At 53.6% G+C, this 19,858-nt stretch overlaps 1 protein-coding gene across 1 annotated transcript; it reads left to right on the top strand.

The window, feature by feature from the left end:
* Positions 1–8,720: 8,720 nt before the first annotated feature.
* Positions 8,721–9,653, top strand: LOC135326182 (olfactory receptor 14A16-like). Its single transcript, XM_064504033.1, has one exon. It carries the CDS (start codon positions 8,721–8,723, stop codon positions 9,651–9,653), a length of 933 nt encoding a protein of 310 aa, XP_064360103.1.
* Positions 9,654–19,858: the final 10,205 nt, after the last annotated feature.

Raw genomic sequence — 19,858 nt, 5'->3', positions numbered from 1 at the left:
TAGTCTGGGACATGGCCATGTCCCCACATCCCCTCCTGCTGCTGGCCCCAGGGTCCAGGAAGGTCTCTGGGGAGAGCAGTGGGTTTGGTGTGGGTGGGATGGGTTTCCCTTGACATGCCTGAGTCCTGCCTGGGTTGCTTTTCACACTCAGGAAAATCCCTCTTCTCTAGAGGCTTGCAAAGAGTGTTTGCCAGACCTTTGTACAGAAACACAGCCTGGTCTGGGATCCCCAAGAGCAGCACAGCCCCTGGCACAGCCCACAACCCCCAGAAGCCATGTGGCTCTCTCTCGTACGTCCACATGTCCTGATTAAATTGACAATTCCCAACATCCCCTTTACAGCACGCTATCTGGGCACTGTAACACTGCAACTCCTTCCATCACTCTGCTCATTTCCATACCGAGCTGCTGATTTCCATTTCCATGAGTTTAAAGCTTGCTCTAAGTCTTTCAGTAGTTTGTTCCTCTGGGCAAGTCCTAAATTCTGTTTCTATCTTGCATTTCCTATCTATCCAAAAGATTTCTAGTCAGGCTGTCTGTTGTGGAAAGTGAACCTCATTGGAGGCAGCTTGGACTTGGCATACAATTGAGGAGTGTAATTATCTTTATCTTTTATATATCAAGCTTTATTTTTTCTCTTGCAATTAAAAAAAAATCCTTGTGTGTCTATTTGCAGCTAGTTCTCTAAGGCAAGCAGGTGGGAATTGGAACATATGAGATGCAACATTAAGCTACAGACTTCATGGAATAAGGGTAGCTTTTAACCAGAGTGATACAAGTCCCAGGTGGCTGATGAGAGAAATGGCAGGTTTAAGGAGATGGGGAAGAAGATTGCCCATACAGCGTCTGGCGTCTGGGACACTGCTTTTCCTACATGTCCAGGCTTCATAAAGAGACACCCTTTGATAGCAACTGGAGAATGTTGCTGTCACTTATTCTGAAAGCTGGATAATAATGATAATAATAATAATAGTGATAATAATAATAATAATAATAATAGCTTTAAAAGCAGAAATACTTATATATTTTGAAGTCCCCATCTTTCCGCTACACTCCTGAAACTTCTCCAATTAGCCATGCAAGACTTGAAGAAAATTACAGGGAGAGATGTGGTTCATCAGGGCTTTTTGCATTGTAATGAGCCCCATGGTGTATTTGGTGCTGAGTCCATGAACCTCAGCTATTGCGAGGAGATGGAGCAAAATGTTCAAGTCAAAGTCAGAAGAAAATCCCAAACTTTTGCAGAGTGTTAATAGATCCCACTGAGGGCCATTACCAGCAAATACTCACTGGGGGCTGACTAGAGCAGAAAACTGTAATCAGTGATTACAGGTAGGCAAAGGAAATGTGCAGGTGGCTCTGATACCATGTTAACCCTTGGTGTGTTTTTCAAGCAAAACGTCCAAGCATGGACACTGAGAGCCTGGGAAGGGAGATCCTTTCCCCTACATGTTTTCCCTGGCTCTTCCTGGGGGCAGTGTGCGGGTGGGGGTGTGCAGTGTTGATGCAAGACAATGACATGAGACCTCCTGGGCTCCCCAGGGGACAAGGGGACAGTGAGGCCCTGATGTCTACTCATAGGCCTCAGTGGCAGAGACAACAACCACAGGGGACAAAGACATCAGGTCTGTTGGAGGCTTTCAGCCTGTTTCAGGCAGTTGGCCTTCCTGGCTGCCCGGGCACACTGCTGTCTAACTTGCCTACTAACTTGTATGCAAGTATACTGTGGGAGAAAGTGTCAAAAGCCTTCCTAAAGTCAAGGTATACAGTGCTTTTAGCACAGTAGGGCATGACATTGGTGAGGCTCGCATCATTTCCCCTCAGTAAATCTTTGCTGACTGTTCCCTGTCACCTTCTTCTTTGTTTACCTAGAAATGGGATCAGAGAAGACTCGGTCCATGACACAGGGACCTTGGGAGGTTTCTTGTCCAACCTCCTGCTCACATTGTGATCAACACTGAATTCAAAACAAGTTTCTTGGGACTTAGTTCAACAGAGTCCTGAAAGCCTGCGAAAACAGAGAGTCCATAACCTCTCTGGATCCTTCTTCAAATGCTTCGTTATCCTCGGTGAATTTTCTTCCTTATATCCAATTTTGACTGCACTTGTGTCAGCTTATACTTGTTGCCTCTCATTGTGCTGCCAACTCAGCAAAAGCCTGGTTCTTTATTGATGATAACCTTGAATTGGAAAGCTACTATGAGTTCACTCTAAAGCCTCTCCCTCTCCAGGCTGAAAAAGGCCTGTTCCCTCAGCGTCTCCTCACAGGGCAAGTGCTCCAATGCCAACCACCTTGGAGGCCTGCCACTGAGCTCACTCCAAGTGATCAACAGTGTTCTTCTACAGAGGGCCCCCAATGGATGCAGTATCTGTAAGTGCTCTAACGAGTGTTGAGTAGAGGGCAATAATCACACCCCTCGATCTCCTGGCTGTGCTCTCCTTCAGGCAGCCCAGGATGCTGTGGCCTCCATTGCTGCCAGGGCATGCTGCTGGCTCATGCTTAGTTTGCTGCCCACAAAGACTCCCACGTCCTTTTCTGCACTGCTGCTGCCCAGCTGGGCACTGCCCAGCCCATATCACTGCAGGGTGTTGGTGTGTCCCAGGTGCAGGGCCTGGCATTGGTTTTGCTTTTGAATTTCACAAAGTTCTTGACAGCGCATTCCTCCTGCCTGCTGCGGTCCCTCTGAATGGCAGCCCTTGGGCTTACGACTGTTTTCCTGATGAGGTGCCACCTGCAAATGTGATGAGAGCTGTGTCCTCCAGGTCACTGATGAACCTGTTAGACAGGACAGGTCCCAGTATAGAGCCCTCCATCCTCCACTTGTCACTGGCTTCCCAATAAAGCCTGACCCATTCATAAAAACCCTCTGAGCTCGATCATCCAACCAGCTTTTCATGCCTCTGGTTGTCTTCCCAGCCTATCATAAGGCCTTATTTGTATCCAAGAATATAGTGTGAGACAGTGTCAAACACCTTGCTAAAGTCATGGCAAATGACAGCCACTACTCTCCTCTCCTCCACAAGTGCAGGTCTTCTATCACAGCAGGCAATCAGGTTGCTGAGGAATGATTTATCTTCAGTAAATCCGTGCTGACTGTTCCCAGGCACCTTCTTCTCCCTCCTGTGCCCAGAAATGTGATGCGGGAAGATTCACTCCATGAAACACTCCTCATTCAAGTGAGGCTGAACGACCTGCAGCTTCTTGGAGTGTCCTTGTGGCCTTTCTGAAGATAGGCAAAAAATATTCCTTTTTCTGCTCGTTGGGACCTCCCTTGATCTCCACAACCTTTCAAAGATGATAGAGACTGGCCTTGTGGCAATAGCAGCCAGCCCCCTCAAAGTCCTCAGATGCAGCCCATCCGGTCCCATAGACTTGTGTGGGCTGAGTTCTTGCAAGTCATCTCTCACTGAACCCTCATCCACCTTTGGTTGATTTTTTTTTTCCTCTGGAGTCCTGACCGTGGGCACAACAGCCTAGGAGACCTTGTTGGTGAAGCCTGAAGCCAAGAAAGGCACTGAGCTCCTCAGGCCTACCTGCGTCTTCTGTTACTAGATTCCCTGCCCAGTCCAGCGGTGAGCCAACATTTTCCTTTATATTCTTCTACTGTAACTGAACCTGTAGCAGCTCTTCATGCCTTGATGTTTCCTGCAATTGTCAATCCTAGGGGAGCTTTGGCTTCCCTAACACTATCCCTGCTTTGCTGGACAGTATTTTTGAGTTGCTTCATTGCAGCATTTCCCTCCTGCTTCCTGCATGCTGCCTTATTTCCAGATACAAGAAAGTATCATGAGTATCATCCCATCATACACCTGTGCTAAGAAGTTGTCCCCGATGCCCTCCAGAAACCTCCTGACCTGCTTGCACTCGGCTGCTTGCCCTTCCAGTTAACATCTGGGACATGAAAATCACCACCACCACCACCACAAGAACCAGGGCCTGTGATCCACAGATTTGTTCACATTGCTTAGACTGCATCCAAGCATTCACCCAGACCATTGCTTCTTCCATGGAAGAGCTCCACATATCTGAGCTGCCCCTTCACACAAAGGGCACCCCCCTCCTCATTGTCCCCAACAGTCTCTCCTGAAAAGCTCCTACTCTAAAAGGAGAGCCCTCCAGTCATGTGGGTGATCCCACCACATCTCAGTTCTTCCAATGATGTTGCAGTCCTGTGACAGCTTGTGCTCTTGGCTGTGCCCCAGGCTGCAGGCATTTGCATCTCTTTGGGCTACAGAGCCTCAGCTGTGGCAGAGAGAACAGATTGGTCATGGTGAGACCTGTTATCAACAGCCAAGGACTTGTGGTCTTTTTTGAAGATGGGCACAATACATTCCTTCTTCTGCTCATTGGGACCTCCCCTGGTCTATGCAACCTTTAAAAAGGTGGTAGAGACTGGCCTTGTTATTATATAGGCCAGCCCTCTCAGTGACCTTGGATGCAGCCCATCCAGTCCTAGAGACTTGTATGGGTTGAGTTCCTGCAAGTCATCTCTCACTCAACCCTCATCTACTGCGGGCTGTTTTTCTCCTCTGGAGCCCTTAGCCATCCCATACAAGAGCTCCATACATCTGAGCTGTCCCTTCACACAAATAGCATCCCCTGTGCTCATCCTCCCTAACCATCTTGCCTGCAAAGCTTGTACCCCGCCATCACAGCCCTCCAGTCATGTGAGCTGTTCCACCACATCTTAGTTATTCCAACCATGTTTCAGTCCTGTGACAGCTTGTGCATCTCCATCTGTTCATCTCTGTGCCCCTGGCTGCATGCACTTGTGTATGTTTGGGTTGCAGAGCCTCAGCTGTGGCACAGAGAACAGATTTGTAATGGTGAAAACTGTTACCAAGAGCCAAGGACACCATGTGTGCAATGGCCCCACTTCAGAGCAGAGCTGTGCTGGCATAGATAGCAGATGGCAATGTAATGGTGAAGGGAGGTTCCCACTAAGAGAGCAAACCCTGCAGTGCCCAAGGCCAGGGAGAAACAGAGCTGGGCTGTGCAGGAATGGCAGGAGAGGGATTTGCTGCCTGAGCTGATTCACAGCACCATGGGGCCTGTGACAGAGGTGAACTGATCTCCAGGAAGGACAAGGTGCAACTGAAAAAGCCCCTGGGCCTGGGCAGCCTGTGATCCAGCCACACTGAGGTCATCATTAGCCCATTCCCTGTTCATATCATCTGGGAGTGAGAAGAGGTTCAGGGGGAGGAAAGTTAGAAGCTTTTAGGGGTGCAGAGACTAGAGCAGGGACCTTGTGACATGCCTCTCCCATTTATGCAGAACACTTGGCTGTAGATCGGATGGACTTGGCCTAAAGGCAGTAGTAGGATCCAGTTGTTTGGGCGCTGGTAGGAAACCTGAGTTGCCATGGGGCACTCGCCCAGCAACCACTCCAAAGGGGCAGGGCTTTCCTATAGCTCCCGTGCTATATCTGCTAGAGACCTGTGGTTGTGCTGGACCCCCGAGACATCCGACATGGCCCTGCAGGCCTATTTCTCTGTCACGGAATCAAGTGCCTGCACTGGATGGCATCAACTGTTTGCAACGTCAGGATCTGCCTGTGTCTCAGCTTCCTAGTGAGTGGAGCTCTGGTAGCAGAGGGCACCTAGTATCATTTAACACAGCCAAGGCAATTCCCTACCTGGCCAAGTCATGCTCCAGAAGGATGTAGATGTCACACTTGCTCCATCAGAGCAAGCAGACACTGGCACATGCCTTGGACCACCTCTGTCTCTTCCTATGTCTCCAGGTGTTTGTGTGTGATCAGCTAACTCCCACCTTCCATGTCCAGTGATTATAATGGGAGCATAGACCAAGATCTTGCATGCAGACATCCCTGCTGTGCTCACTTCTGCCTGGGCAAGGGGAATCCCACCTCCTGCGTATTTTTGTGGAGCTCACAGGAAGGATCTGAATCCCTCGCCATTCTAAAGCAGCCTGAGAAGCCCAAACTGACTCATCTGAAACAATACCTGAACAACAGAAAACAAACTCTATTTTATGTCTCCATCTAGGGGTCCTGCCTAGCTAAGAGATGGGATTAGGGGCTTCCAGAATGGGATGTTTCCACCTCTTGCAGATAACCATCCTCTGATGAGACAAAGTGCAATGCTGGAATCAGTCTTCCTTCAGTGTTTAGAGAGGGACCATCAGTGATTATTTTAGTTTATTGCAGTGAACATGTCCCAGGAGGAAGGAGCACAAGGGACAGAGACATTTGTGTCTTCAGCTGGGCCTCTGCTCCTGAGTGGGGCCAGGCTCCTGGGATGGAGGGAGCTCATGGCAACCTGGCAGCACTGCCCAGACACAGCTGTGTGCAGGAGCAGCTCCTCTGCCAAGAGCAGCAGGGCTGCGGGCACTGCCTGCTGCTGCTGACATGAGCTGAGAGAAGGCAGAGAGAAGTGCAAGGCAGTGTGGAGTGGGAGGACAGAGGAGAGCTCACTGTGGGACAGATCTTCAAAGCCCTTGACACGGTAAGTCTCTGGCTGCAGGGCAATGCTACTGAGGTTCCTGGCAAGGTCTTGAAACCTGTCCAGTCACACGATTGTTTTTTAAGGATTGCTCTCCCAGTTTCTCCTTTGCAGAGGAGAAGATGCTTCAGAGCAGAGATTCCCTGTCACAGCCTCACAAGGACAGGGCATCCTGCTCCCTTCTGCCAGGGACAGCTGTGGGGGTGTGAAGCTGGGGTGTGCTCACAGGTCTGTGCAGTGCTGTGATCCAGAGCAGTGTCCCTGTGCCCTGGAGTGCTGTGTGCCTGGAGCAGTGACTCTGCCTCCCGCAAGGGTCAGCAGTGAGCCTGCCCGGGGAGCTCCCCACGGTGCTGTGGGGAGAAGCTCTGGGTGGGAAGAGAAAGCCCCAGCAGGGCAGGTTCCTTCTCCTGCTGAGAGGGTGCTGTGTGGGTCAGGGCTGCTCTCAGCTCCAGCTCACTCTCAGGACATTTCTGGAGGAGACTTTCCAAAAGGAAGGTCAAGGCAGGAGAACCACGAAAGGGAAGGAGCTCTCATGAGTGTGTTTTCAGTTTTATTCTCTTTGGGTGGGGTGAAATAGCAATGGGTCTGTCAGGTTTCGGCAGGGGACAGAGGCTCCAAAACAGGGACACTGAGAGAGGAGCAGCTCTGGGAGGCACTCAGCAAATGCCTTCCTCCACCCCTCAGCCTACAGACAGAGCCAGCAGCACCTTTCCAGCCTCAGCAAGGTTTGTCTCCCCTGCTCCGTAGCACCTGCAACCACGGAGGTGCCCTGGGCAGTGTCCTGCCCCCGGGAGGTTTCTGCAGGGCAGAGCTGAGCACCCAGCGGGTGGGATGGGGTCTGTGAGCACTGACAGGGGAGAGACGTGGGGACAGAGAAACAGCTGCCCGCAGGGACGGCTCCAGGCAGCAGAGTCATGCTCAAAGTGTGAGAGGAAACCATCAACTCCGGCACCTCCTCTCCTCTGCCAGCCAGCACAGCCCCCTGCTCTCAAGGCTGTGGGGTCCAGGGCACGGGTTGTTTCCTCGGCAGCTGGACATGCAGGAGAGGAGACACTCCTGAGTGTCCCTCTGTGCCTGCCTGTCCCTGCCTCCCTGGGCACAAATGTCATGGCATTGCTCCGTGTTTCCCACCTGCCCATGCTGCCCTTGTCCTTCCCCTTGGACTCTCTGGGCAGGGGGGTTTCTAATGCAGCTCAGACAACACTGACCCTGCAGATCCTGCCATGCAGACGTGTCCTTGACAGTGAGGTGCCCAAGTGCCCCTCTAGCCTGTGGGGCTCTGGGCAGTGCAGTGTGGGGGGCTGGGAATGTGCCCACTCTCTCGTCAGGACACCCCATCCTTAGGACATTCTGCCTTTTCCCTGGGGTGTCTGGCTGGGCTGCAGCTGCCCTCCAGAAGGGCCCAGCTCTCCCATTGCAGCTGGGTGTTATGTAGGTGCCCCAGGGAGAAGCCACCTTGATATTGAGGCGACAGACATGCTGCTGGGTGGCTGGATGTGGGCAGCTGGAAGGAGTCTGATGTGTTTCTGGCTAGAAGGGGAGGGCTGAGACCTGCCTCACACACCCTCAGAAAGAGTGCTGATGGGCACTTTGGAAGTGGATTCCTCTGCTCTCCATGGTGTCATTTCTTTTTTGTGTAATACGGGTGCAACTGTCCTCCACCTCCAAGGTGTGAGCACAGGGCAGCTGGGAGCAAGGCAGATGGACAGGCCAGCTCTCCTGCCTCTGCACTAAAGCCAGAGTGAATCCTTTTGGCTCTCTGGAATCACAGCTGGTCCCTCTGAGTGCAGCAGCAATGCTGAGGATTTCTATCCCCAGGAATCCTCCTCAGGTGTGACAGCGTCAGCTGAAGGAAAACCAAAGAAAACTTAAAACTATTCATGAACTTACCTTTTTTGGAACTGGGAGTGAAGATGCTGAAAATCCATTCAACATTATGAGTGGATTAGATCTGACTGGAACTGGGATTACAAATTTTAGTCCCCCCTCTTCCCATGTAGGCAGTGCTGTAGCAGGTCTGACTCCTCTGGAGCCCAAGGGCAGAGGCTGCTGCTCATCATGGCAAACTCGGCCAGCACAAACCACAGCTCAAGCGATGGAGCTCAATGACAGTGCTGCTGAGATGGGGAGAGGTAATGAGAGTGTGTTTGGGCAGAGGGGTTATAAGAAACAGAAGATTTTGCTCAGAGAAGTCTGTCCTAACTTGTCAATGTCTTTTCCTCTTTGGACAGTCCCCCATGCCTGCAGGGGGAAGAATGCTCAACTGCAGCTCACTGAGTGATTTCATCCTCCTGGCATTAGCGGACAATAGGGAACTGCAGCTCTTGCACTTCTCGCTCTTCCTGGGCATCTACCTGGCTGCCCTGCTTGGCAACAGCTTCATCATCACAGCTGTAGCCTGCAATCACCACCTCCACACCCCCATGTACTTCTTCCTCCTCAACCTCTCCCTCCTCGACCTTGGCACCATCTCCACCACTGTCCCCAAATCCATGGCCAATTCCCTCTGGAACACCAGGGCCATTTCCTACTCAGGATGTGTTGCCCAGGTCTTTCTGATTCTCTTCTTGTTCATAGCAGAATATTGTCTCCTCACAGTCATGGCCTATGACCGCTATGTTGCCATCTGCAGACCCCTGCACTATGGGACCCTCGTGGACAGCAGAACCTGTGTCAAAATGGCAGCAGCTGCCTGGGGCACTGGTTTTCTGTATGCTGTGCTGCACACTGCTAACACATTTTTGATACCCCTCTGCCAAGGCAATGCAGTAGAGCAATTCTTCTGTGAAATTCCTCAGCTTCTCAAGCTCTCCTGCTCAGGCTACTACCTCAGAGAACTTGGGGTTCTTATGATTAGCGGCTGTTTAATCTTTGGGTGTTTTGTTTTCATTGTGGTATCCTATGTGCAGATCTTCACTGCTGTGCTGAGGATCCCCTCTGAGCAGGGCCGGCACAAAGCCTTTTCCATGTGCCTCCCTCAACTGGCCGTGCTCTCCGTGTTTGTCAGCACTGCAATGATTGCCTACCTGAAGCCCCCCTCCCTCTCTTCCCCAGCTCTCAATCTGGTGGTGGCTGTTCTGTATGCAGTGATGCCTCCAGCATTGAACCCCCTCATCTACAGCATGAGGAACAAGGAGCTCAAGGATGCCCTGGGGAAGATGATTCAGCTGGTACAATGTCAGCACTAATAACCATCCCATGTGCATCCACTCGTCATTCCCAGGGTATCTGGCATCAAGGATACATGCTGTTCATTCATTTCTTTCTTACTTTTCTCATTCATGCCACTTATCCTCAGGCATTTCTCATTTGAACCTGACCCAGAGACTGTGTTGAAGCAGGAAGCCAGGCTTCCCCCTTCATCAGTATGGATGGGGGAACCTCAGAGCCTGCTAGTCTGAGCTCCCTCAGATGCCCCCTCTGCAATGGGGAGAGTTTCCCTTTGCAGTGTCTCTTTCGGTGCTATACCAAGGGAGGTCAGCAGGACAGAGTCAGGCTCAGATGAGTACACGTGGGATGAGACCATGGGTCCCATGTCCATTAGGAGAGCTCAGCTCCCCTGGCCGCAGTCAGGGTGTGATCTCACACCCCCCTCCTGCAAGGGTGGCAGCCAAGTGTCACCGTGGGCTGGTCCCCTCCCTCTCCTGCGCTCCAACGAACACTGAGGAGTGGGAGTGGAGGGGAGGAGAGCCTGGATGCAGCTTGTGGGGACAGACCCTCTGCTCCTCACCACCTTCCCCTCACCATCACAGCCGGCATGTCCTCGCTGCAGCCCCTATGCAAAGGACTCGTCCACCAAGAGCAGCAGGACTTTCTCTTTTCAGGGCTGCTCTCCTCACTTCCACCCTGTCCTGCTGTGCTCTTGTGTGTGTATACAGCCTAAGCGCTCTTGTAATGTGGTGAATCCTTGTGCATTTCTGTGACCTCGGGCAGGACCAAGCAATGGGCACCCTTATACCGGAATAACACTTCCATAATAAAAGGAGAGTGATGTCACTGAAGTCTGGCCTTTCTTCAGAAGATGGAGTCAAAAATATGCCCAAGGGATTACACCATGAAAGGACCTGTTCTTCTGCTTCTGAACTCGACAGGCTCCAGGGGATGAGGTGCAGTCCCTGGGTGATCTGTTAGGGACTGAGGACTGGATTCAAGGCTCGTCGGTCAGTGACCAGTGGAGATGGGGAATGATCTCTGAATCACCTGCCCTTGGCTGTCCCACAGGTGACAGTGCTGATGACAGATGCACAACCTTCTGGAAGGGAATGTCCAGGAGAACCCCAGGAGAGCTCAGGGGATCTGCAGGGACAGCATGTCCCATGGGGTGGGCACTGAATGGAGCCTCACAAAATGAGGGATAGTGGATGGTGCAGTAACCAGAAGGTAGAGCACTAAATCCAGGTATGCATGGGGAAACGAGGGCTCTGCAATCCCCAGAGAGGCAGTGGGGACCCAGGAGTCCCAGGGAAGGGGCCCTGGAGAGTGATTCCTGCACCCTCAGTGAAACACCACAGGCTGGAGCTAGTGCCCACCTGAACACATCTCCTGCCATTGCAAACACCTGGGGTCACTCTGAGCACTGTCTGTGCACACAGACATGTGCCAGCAGTGCCAGGTGTTGAGCCATGTCTGCCTGGGTCTGCTTCCCACCCCGACCAGCACAGACAGTGCAGAGTCAGGAGTCAGCCCAAGGCCCTGTGGTCCCACAGCCCATTCGCTCTGGAAAGTAGCACCGCCAGTCTGGGGCCCTGCAGGGAGCACAGGAGAGGGATGCAGGAACAGCCAGGTCAGCACGGACACATTTGCCTGGGCAAAGGCTCTCTGGGGAGCAGGGATGTCCCAGCAGAAAAGCAGGGCAGCATCCAGAGAAAATGAGAAGGAGAAACAGATTTCCCGGTGCACCAGCTTGGTACAGGCTGTTCTTTCCCTGTGGCAGCAGGAGCTGCTGGAGGGGCTGCAGGGCCAGGGCTCTCGCTGTGCTGGGCAGCGGGGTGGGCATGGAGGGGCTGCAGGCAGACAGGGAGGGGGATCTGCTGGGCACAAGAGCAGGGGAGACGGAGAGTGACTGGACTCATTGCGGGGCCTCATCCCCTTGGCAGGGAGCTGCTGCCCTTGTCCTTGGGCTGTGCCTGAGCTGTGCTGTGGATATGCCTGTCCTTGGCCCTGCACCTCTTGGGTCCTGACCTGACCCTGTCCCCATCCTGCTGACCCAACTCCCCATCTCTGCCTCAGACCTGTGTCCGACTACAGTCAGGAAAGCCTTGGCAAGGGAAGCTGGGACCCAAGCAGATCCCAGAGAAGGTTGTAAGTAAAAACATTGGCCGTACAGGCACAGCAGCAGCTCTTGCCTGACAGCCAGTTAAAGGGGAGCTGGGAGCTGAGGGTGCTGGCAAGGCAGGCAGGGCAGTGACCCACCAACGAGAGGTGCCGTCCCGCTGTGACTGGACAAGAGCAGAGCAGGCCTGGGGATGGTAACTGGGGTCAGGTGCAGTTCAGAGATCACAGACAAGACCGTAGGGCTCTAAGCAGCCCTGCTTTGCGTGGGAGGTTGGACTGGAGACCTCCGGGGGGTCTGATCCCACCAAAACTCCTCTGCAACTCCATGAATGGAAAGACCCCGGGCACAGGGACAAGATCTGCCTTTCCATGGGCTGGACTCCCAGCAGGCAAGGGGCAGAGCCCTTGGCCAGCCCCATGCTCCCTCGTCCTCTGTTTCTGAAGAGGACAGGGCCTGTGTCCACGACAGGGCCCCACTTGTGGCCCCACTGCAGGCTGCTCCCCGCAAAGGGTGAAACCCTGCTGTTCCCAGCACAGAGCTGATGTTGAAGCAGCCTCAGCAGCCTTGGGCCTACGTGGTCCAGCCATAGGGCCCTGAGCAGGGCTGCTCACCCTGCCCCACTGCCCCCCATCCCCCCATGATCCCCATCCCCCATGCCTTTCCCACCCCCAGCCTTTGCAGTTCCGTGAGCCTAGGTCTGCCTACTTGCCTTCACCACTGTCATGGCTGCACTGAAGACCATGAGAATCCCATGCTCCCACCCTTGAGCTGGCATCCACCCCAAACCTGGAGCCTGGCTGGCCTGAAAGGCATCACCCATCCAGTGCCCTGGCCATGCAGCCGAGGGCAGGAATCTTCACCCCAATTTCCCTGCTCCTCCCCTGCTCCCAGCACTGCTGCTGCTGTGCCCATGTCAAACCCTCCTGCTGCCAGACTGCCCTGGGGCCTGAGGCAGCTCCAGCTCCCTCCAGGGCTGTGCTGGAGCCTTTCAGGAGGGGGCTGAGGTGGGGCTGGCACTGCCAGGGTGGGTTGGGAGAGGGCAGCTCCCCTCTGCCATGCTGGGGCTGGGGCTGGGGCTGGGCCTGGGCACAGCGTTTCCCTGGGGAGCTCCCTGAGCAGCCGCTCCGGGGGATCCTCCACCTCTGCCCTGGCAGCAGCAGCAGTGCTCAGGGTGCCGGGGTGGAAGTGCACAGAAGGTGGAAGGGGCACGGGCTGCCCAGGGGGAACATTGAGAACTTGTCCCTGCACACAGGGATGGAGTGAGGAAAGCCAGAGCTCGGCTAGACCTGGAACCACAGACCTCGGACATGGAAAGGGCTGGGGTATTCTTAAATGACTCTTAAATGATCCCCTGGAGTCTGAGGGGTCAAAGCACGCAGCCCCTACCCAGCCCAGGCTGTGCCACACATGGAGGTCAGCAGACACCATGCTCCAGGATCTGCTGGGTTCTGGTGCAGAAGAGAGCCCATGCAAGGCTGGCCTTTTCCCCTCTATCAGGATACAGGGACCTGCAGGAGGACGGAGCTGGCCATGGACCACCCCACAGCTGGGTGAGCAGCCAGTGCTGGAAAGGGGTGATGTGAGGGGCTGCTCTGGGACGATGGCCCTGGGGCAGCTTCCCCAGTGTGTCCGTGAAACACAGGGAACAACCTGGGCTCTTCTCTCCTGCACCCACCATGTCCTGCTGCCTTTCCCAGCAGACCTGCATTTGCCTGCAAGCACATGGCTGTGTGCTCCCACACTGCCCTTCACACGCAGGAGCTGCCTGCTGACATTTGTCCTCTCTGGGTCCTTTCCAGTCCAGACCAGACCCTCCTCAGCTCTCCCCACCTCCCCTGCCCTCTTCACAGCCCACCCAGCAGAGCAGCCCAGGCTGGGGTGGCCCCACAGCAGTGCCTGTGGCAGGGGGCTGCAGAGCTCTGGGCACTCACCCCACAGCCCCAGCCCCTCTGCAGGGCACAGCAGCTGCTGGGGGGCAGAGAGGGGTGTCAGCCTCCCCATCAGCCCCACACCTGGGGACCAGCAATGGCACAAGGAAATGGAGGCCAGGCACTCCAGGTCTCCACTGCTCTCATGAGCAGAGATCCTTAACCCTGGCTGCCTGCAGCCCCTCTGGGCAGCCCCTCTCCCCAGCACAGCACTCACTGCCCACTCCAGGCACAAACTCCCCCTGGAGATCCCCTCTGCTTTCCGAGTGGCTCCATTCTCCCTGCCAGAACTATAGGCATCTCTCACCAGCCCTCTAATAGGTGACACAGTCCCCAGCAGAGACCTCTTGACCACTCACTGTCCTCAGGGCCACTGGGCCCCCACAAGGGAGGGCTGAATCCAGCCCACGTTCCCTAACACATCACCCCATGAGCTCATGTTCCTTAGCCCATGGAAACCCAGGCACAGCAACAAGGTAGTAGAAGGATGGAGTGGATGACAGAAGCAACAGTGACTCTTCTCTCATAGACTACTTCTAAGTGGGGTTCCCATTTGTGGGAAGTAGTAAGTCGGCTAAATAAGCGACAAACTCCCGCGGGAAGTCCCATAGATAAGGGGGTTGTGTCAGTAGCTGCATGAATTCCTGTTAAAACCGAAAGAAAACCCAATTAAAGACCTGGAGATGAGGCTGTGATTAAACATCCAGCTCAGAGATCAGTATGGGTGACGGTGCTCTTTTACCATGGAAAAGGAGTACGGGATGCTGTAGACCCTGAAGGGAGTAAGTTAACCATAAGTGAGGCTTGGATTATGTCCAAGACCTAGGTGTCTTCTCTTGCAGGGAAGTGTGGTGTTACCTGCTAACCGTGGGGACACTGATAACTGGAAAAAACGCCTGAAATGTGTCTCTAACAGGTTCTGCCTTTTCACATTGCCCATGGGACAACTTTGTTATTGAAGATCAGTCACAACCCATCTTTAAAACTATAGTTACAAGAGAAATACCATCTGTATCATTAGCACAAGGTCAAGGACTGATAGCCATAATGTTACACTGACCCTAAGATCTAACGTTAGTCTAAATGTAGCTGTATGTAATAACACATGGGATGGGAAGCTGCACCTGGTTATGACAATAGAGTGAGATGGGTACTGCAGACACGGAAGGCGACAAAAGCCGTTGTAATGTGACCTATGTTTTTGACCAAATCACCACGCAGACTTACTGGTTAACTTCTCACATGACTGAACAAATGATGGCTTTGTTTGGATCCATTTAATACATCAGTAACACTTGGAGTAACCTTCCATCAACTCGACAGCATTCTCAGACGGAACACCAAGGTTACTCAACATCTGTTGGAAACTGGAGAACTCTTAGAGGAAAGGGAAGGAACGATGATATATGATACAATGAATAGATTCGGTTAGTAGAAGTGTCCAGCGACAGAGCAGCCTGCCCTGAGCTGACACTCACAGAAGCAGGTTTTCATTAATTCCTCCCTGCAAGCCCACAATCGTTCCTTTGCTCTTCTCAAGAGATGTCCTTGTTCTCCAGAGAGCCTTTCCTCAGATCAGTGTGTCTGTGCTGGCCTCGCCAGCCATTCCTGCACCCCTCTGCTGTGCTTCCCAGGCTGGTGGTGCTGCTCTGCAGAGTGAGCAGCTGTGGGGCCCCGGGGTGACTCCACACTGGCCGTACTGGTCAGGGTGGACCTGGCTGACCCAGCATCACTGCACCTGACAAGCCCCTCCCCAGGTGTCTGTGGCTCTGGAGGATGCTCAGAGCAATCACAAGGCATTTCAAATGGCTCAGGATGGGGTCAGGTGTGTCCCGAGATGCAGCCATGGGTTTTCATTGCAGGTGACATGAACCACTCCTGAGGCTGCCTTCCCTGTGCCGGATGAGTCCCCACTGCCTCTCCTGAGACTGCAGAGCCCTGATTTGGTGTGTTCCTTGGTTTGGCCCTATATTTTGGATGACTCCACTTGGTTTTGGGAGTCTCTACTCACTGCCCATCCCAGGCACATGCTGTCCCTGGAGATCCCCTGTGCTCTTCTGGTGACTCCCTACTCCCTTGCAGAAGGATGGGCATCTCTCACCAGCCCTCTAATACGTGGGACAGTCCCCAGCAGATACCGCTTGACCACTCACCCTGCCGCAGGGCAGCCACAAGTGAGAGCTGAATCCAGCCCTCATTCCCTCACACATCACCCTATGAGCTCATCCCCCCTTAGCCCATGGAAAACTCAAGCACGGCAGCTGGGCCTTTTCAGGTGCAACTCCCTGAGTGCGTTCGTGGCTCCCACTGTGGAAGAAGAGCCCAACCTTCCGGCACTGTACTGAGGAAATCCTGCTTTATTACAGAGATGCGAGTTGGGAGGTCAGCTCTGACACAGTGATAGACACATTTACAGAAGGCCTCTGGCTCAGACAGATGTTGGTTCATGCCTCTGGAGCAATGGGAGGAATTCAAACATTTCTGTACAAACATGATTATCACAGACAGAACTCCCAAAGCACAAGAGTTATGTGAGACAAATTGGAAACCGCTTGTGAAGGGAGATGGGCAGCTTATTGCTGCTGAAACAGTACCACTTGAATCAGTTTCCTCAGTGCCTCCTTGAGCTCCTTGTTCCTCATGCTGTAGATGAGGGGTTCACTGCTGGAGGCACCACCGAGTACAGAACAGCCACCACCAGATCCAGAGCTGTTGCAGAGAGGGAGGGGGGCTTCAGGTAGGCAAATGTGCCAGTGCTGACAAACAGGGAGACCACGGCCAGGTGCGGGAGGCACATGGAAAAGGCTTTGTGCCGGCCCTGCTCAGAGGGGATCCTCAGCACAGCAGTGAAGATCTGCACGTAGGACACCACAATGAAAACGAAACACCCAAAGCCTAAACAGGCACTAACCACAAGAAGCCCAACTTCCCTGAGGTAGGAGTCGGAGCAGGAGAGCTTGAGGATCTGGGGATTTCACAGAAGAACTGCTGCACAACATTGCCTTGGCAGAGTGGTATTGTAAAGGTGCTCCCAGTGTGCAGGAGAGCATTGAGAAAACCACTGGCCCAGGCAGCTGCTGCTGTCCATGAGGGTCCCATAGTGCAGGGGTCTGCAGATGGCAACATAGTGGTCATAGGCCATGATAGTGAGAAGACAATACTCAGCTGAAACGAAAAAGACAAACGAAAATATCTGGGCAGCACATCCCGAGTAGGAAATGGCCCTGGTGTCCCACAGGGAATTGGCCATGGATTTGGGTGCAATGACAGTGGTGGAGCCCAGGTCGAGGAGGGAGAGGTTGAGGAGGAAGAAGTACATGGGGGTGTGGAGGCGGTGGTCGCAGGCTACAGCTGTGATGATGAGGCCATTGCCCAAGAGGGCAGCCAGGTAGATGCCCAGGAAGAGCGAGAAGTGCAAGAGCTGCAGCTCCCATGTGTCTGCAAACCCCAGGAGGAGGAATTCAGTGGGGGAGCTGCTGTTGGACATTTGCTGTCTGTTTGGGGCACTGTCAAAGGAAGAAACGGCATTGACACGTTAGGACAGACTTCTCCGAGTAAAACCCATTCCACTCCTCCAAGTCCCCCTACATCGCCTCTCTCCTCTCCCTTCACTCAGCTCCCTTTCCTGACCTCTGGTTTGGGCTGACTGAGTGTGCCCTGTAGAGGAGGGGCCTCTGCCCATGGGCTCCAGGGCAGCCACTCCTGCTCTGCCAGGGCGTGTAAATGGAGGTGTCAAACTGCCCTGTGTATTCGGTGGAGATACCTGGGGATGGGCACCATGAACGGAGTGAAGGGGATTTGGTCCAGTGAGCCAGTGGGAATACTCTCTATTTACCATTTTGAGAGATGAATAGAGCACTCATGCCAGCTGCAGCCAAAAGAGAAGATCATTGTGAGGGATTCATCCCCCCCAACCTTGCCCGCTTGAACAGAGGTGTCTGTACTGAACCAGTCACACCAGCTCCCACTCTGGCCAGGTAGAGAAACCGTGAAGTGAAGGCAGGGACTGACTTGATCCTTCCTAGATGTTTCTGTCCCAAGGAGATGAACCCTGTCCTCACACTGGTTTACCATCTGCACTCTTTCTCCAGACGCTGCAGTGGGAGGGGGAAGTGACTAGGTCTGATGCACACATCCTGCAGCAGATGACATCCACTTGTTTTGTGGAAAGGCTGTTCAACATTTTAACATGCATTTTCTCCAGAAAATAGGCTGCAGTGGATAGTTTTATGACATATTTCTCTAGTTTTTAGATGCTTCCATCACACCATGGGAGCATTCTTTGATGGTGTAGAAATCTCTGGCATGTCAGTTGCTCTCAACATGAGCACTTGTGCATCTGAAGAAGAAAAAGGGGCTCACTGTGACTGCGTCAGGGCATCTGGTCTGTCCGTGAGTCTCGCTCCTCACTGCTCTGTGCTTGCACCTCTCCCAGCTAAAGGACAATCACACTCACGAGTTACTCTGAGAAAGAAAGTGGACTGAGGTGAGAGCAGAGGAGTTCAGTTTCAAAATGAAGACTGCCAAATTTTATCTGAGCCCACATTCGGAGAGAGTGCTATGGAGAGCTCTTCAGAGCGTGTGACGAGGTCTCTGACTCACACGACCAGCACAAGCACTCTCAGCTATCACAGATACGCTCTGGGAGAGCTGCGGTCTTCTGGAGGGCAGGTTGCAGCCTGGCAGGACACCCCACAAAGACAGTCAAGAGTGCTAGAAATGGGGTCTCCTTAAGGGAGAGTCAGCTCATTCCCCAACCAGATGAAATGCATTGCCTAGAAGGGAGACTGGAAGGGGACTTGGACATGTCACTGCCATGAAGACAACTCCATGCAGGACCTACAGGGTAAATGCCTTAACTGCAGCTGAACCCCCCTCCTTAACCGCAGAGAGCACAAGAGCAAGAACCAGAGCAGCAGAGAGGTGAAGAAACAAGAAGTAATACTGTGAGCCTCCTACCAAGGGAAAGCAAAGGGAGAGACAGACAGGCATGCAGGAAAGCCGTCACCGTACCCAACTGTGCACACCACCTCCCAGACAGCGAAACTGCCGGACAGTTGCTCTCAGCCCTTTGTCATGCTGTGGAAAATGGGCATATTGCAGGAGAGATGCCCCTCTCCTCTGCTGGAGATCGGGCTGCTCAGGAAGGGGCTCATGGCCTGGACCCCTGGCCTTGAGGGCAGAGGCTCTGCTGGGGGGGAGAGGAGACACAGGGGGCTTAGTTAGAGGAAAATGTCTACATTGTGGGGAGTGACTGAGAATTTCCCAAATTCCCCCTCCCACAGAATTTCTGTTTTCAGTTTCCCCTCATTCTCTGGTTGCTCCACTACCTGGAGCTTTTGCTCCCGGGAGCTGTTTCTCTACCCCATGTCTTTTCCCTGCCAGTGCTCTGCAAACAGTAGGAAAATGAAAGCACAGATTCAGGAAAGATCCTGATCTTTAAGGCAACCCTTGCCTTGACGGCCCCCTTGAAAAAGCCCCTCAGAAAAACACTGTGGGTGAGCTGGAGCTGTGGGCAGCCCTGACCCACACAGCACCCTCTCAACAGGAGAATGAACCTGCCCTGCTGGGGGTCACTCCTTCCACCCAGAGCTTCTCCCCGCAGCACTGTGGGAAGCTTCCTGGGCAGCCTGAGTGCTGACCCTCACAGGAGACAGAGTCGGCACACAGCACCCTTGGGTGCAGAGACACTGCTCTGAATTACAGCCCATGCAGACCTGGGTGCACTCCCTGGCTTCACAACCCTGCACCGCCTCTGCAAAAAGGTGCCCATGATGCCCTGTCCCTCTGAGGGTGTGGCTGGGAATCCCTCCTCTAAAGCACCACAGCTCCTATCAGCTGTGGAAGGTGCCAGCTTCGGAAGAACCCTCCGGGAACCACAGCAGCATTGCCTGCAGCCAGAGACTTACTGTGTCAAGGGCGGTGAAGATTTCTACCTGCAGTGAGCTCTCAGCTGTCCTCCTGTTGCTGGCTGTCTTCAACTTTTGAGTCGCTCATCTCATCCTGGCGCCTGCAGGCAGTGCCCTGAGTCTTGCTGCTCCTTTAAGAGGAGCTGCGTCAGGACAGAGCTGTCTCTCTGCAGCACCTGCCAGGTTGCCATGGGCTCCTGCAGTCCCAGGAGCCAGGCCCAGCTCAGGAGCAGAGGCCCAGCTGAAGATGTGACTTTCTCTGTGCCCTGTGCATCCTCGAG

Source organism: Dromaius novaehollandiae, unplaced genomic scaffold, assembly GCF_036370855.1.
Source record: "Dromaius novaehollandiae isolate bDroNov1 unplaced genomic scaffold, bDroNov1.hap1 HAP1_SCAFFOLD_37, whole genome shotgun sequence".
NCBI lineage: Eukaryota > Metazoa > Chordata > Aves > Casuariiformes > Dromaiidae > Dromaius > Dromaius novaehollandiae.
Note: the sequence above shows the minus strand (reverse complement) of the source record. Positions and strands in the feature narration are given on the sequence as shown.

Coding starts and splice junctions, on each gene's coding strand:
- LOC135326182 (XM_064504033.1), top strand. CDS start 8,721: ATGCTCAACTGCAGCTCACTGAGTGATTTCATCCTCCTGGCATTAGCG.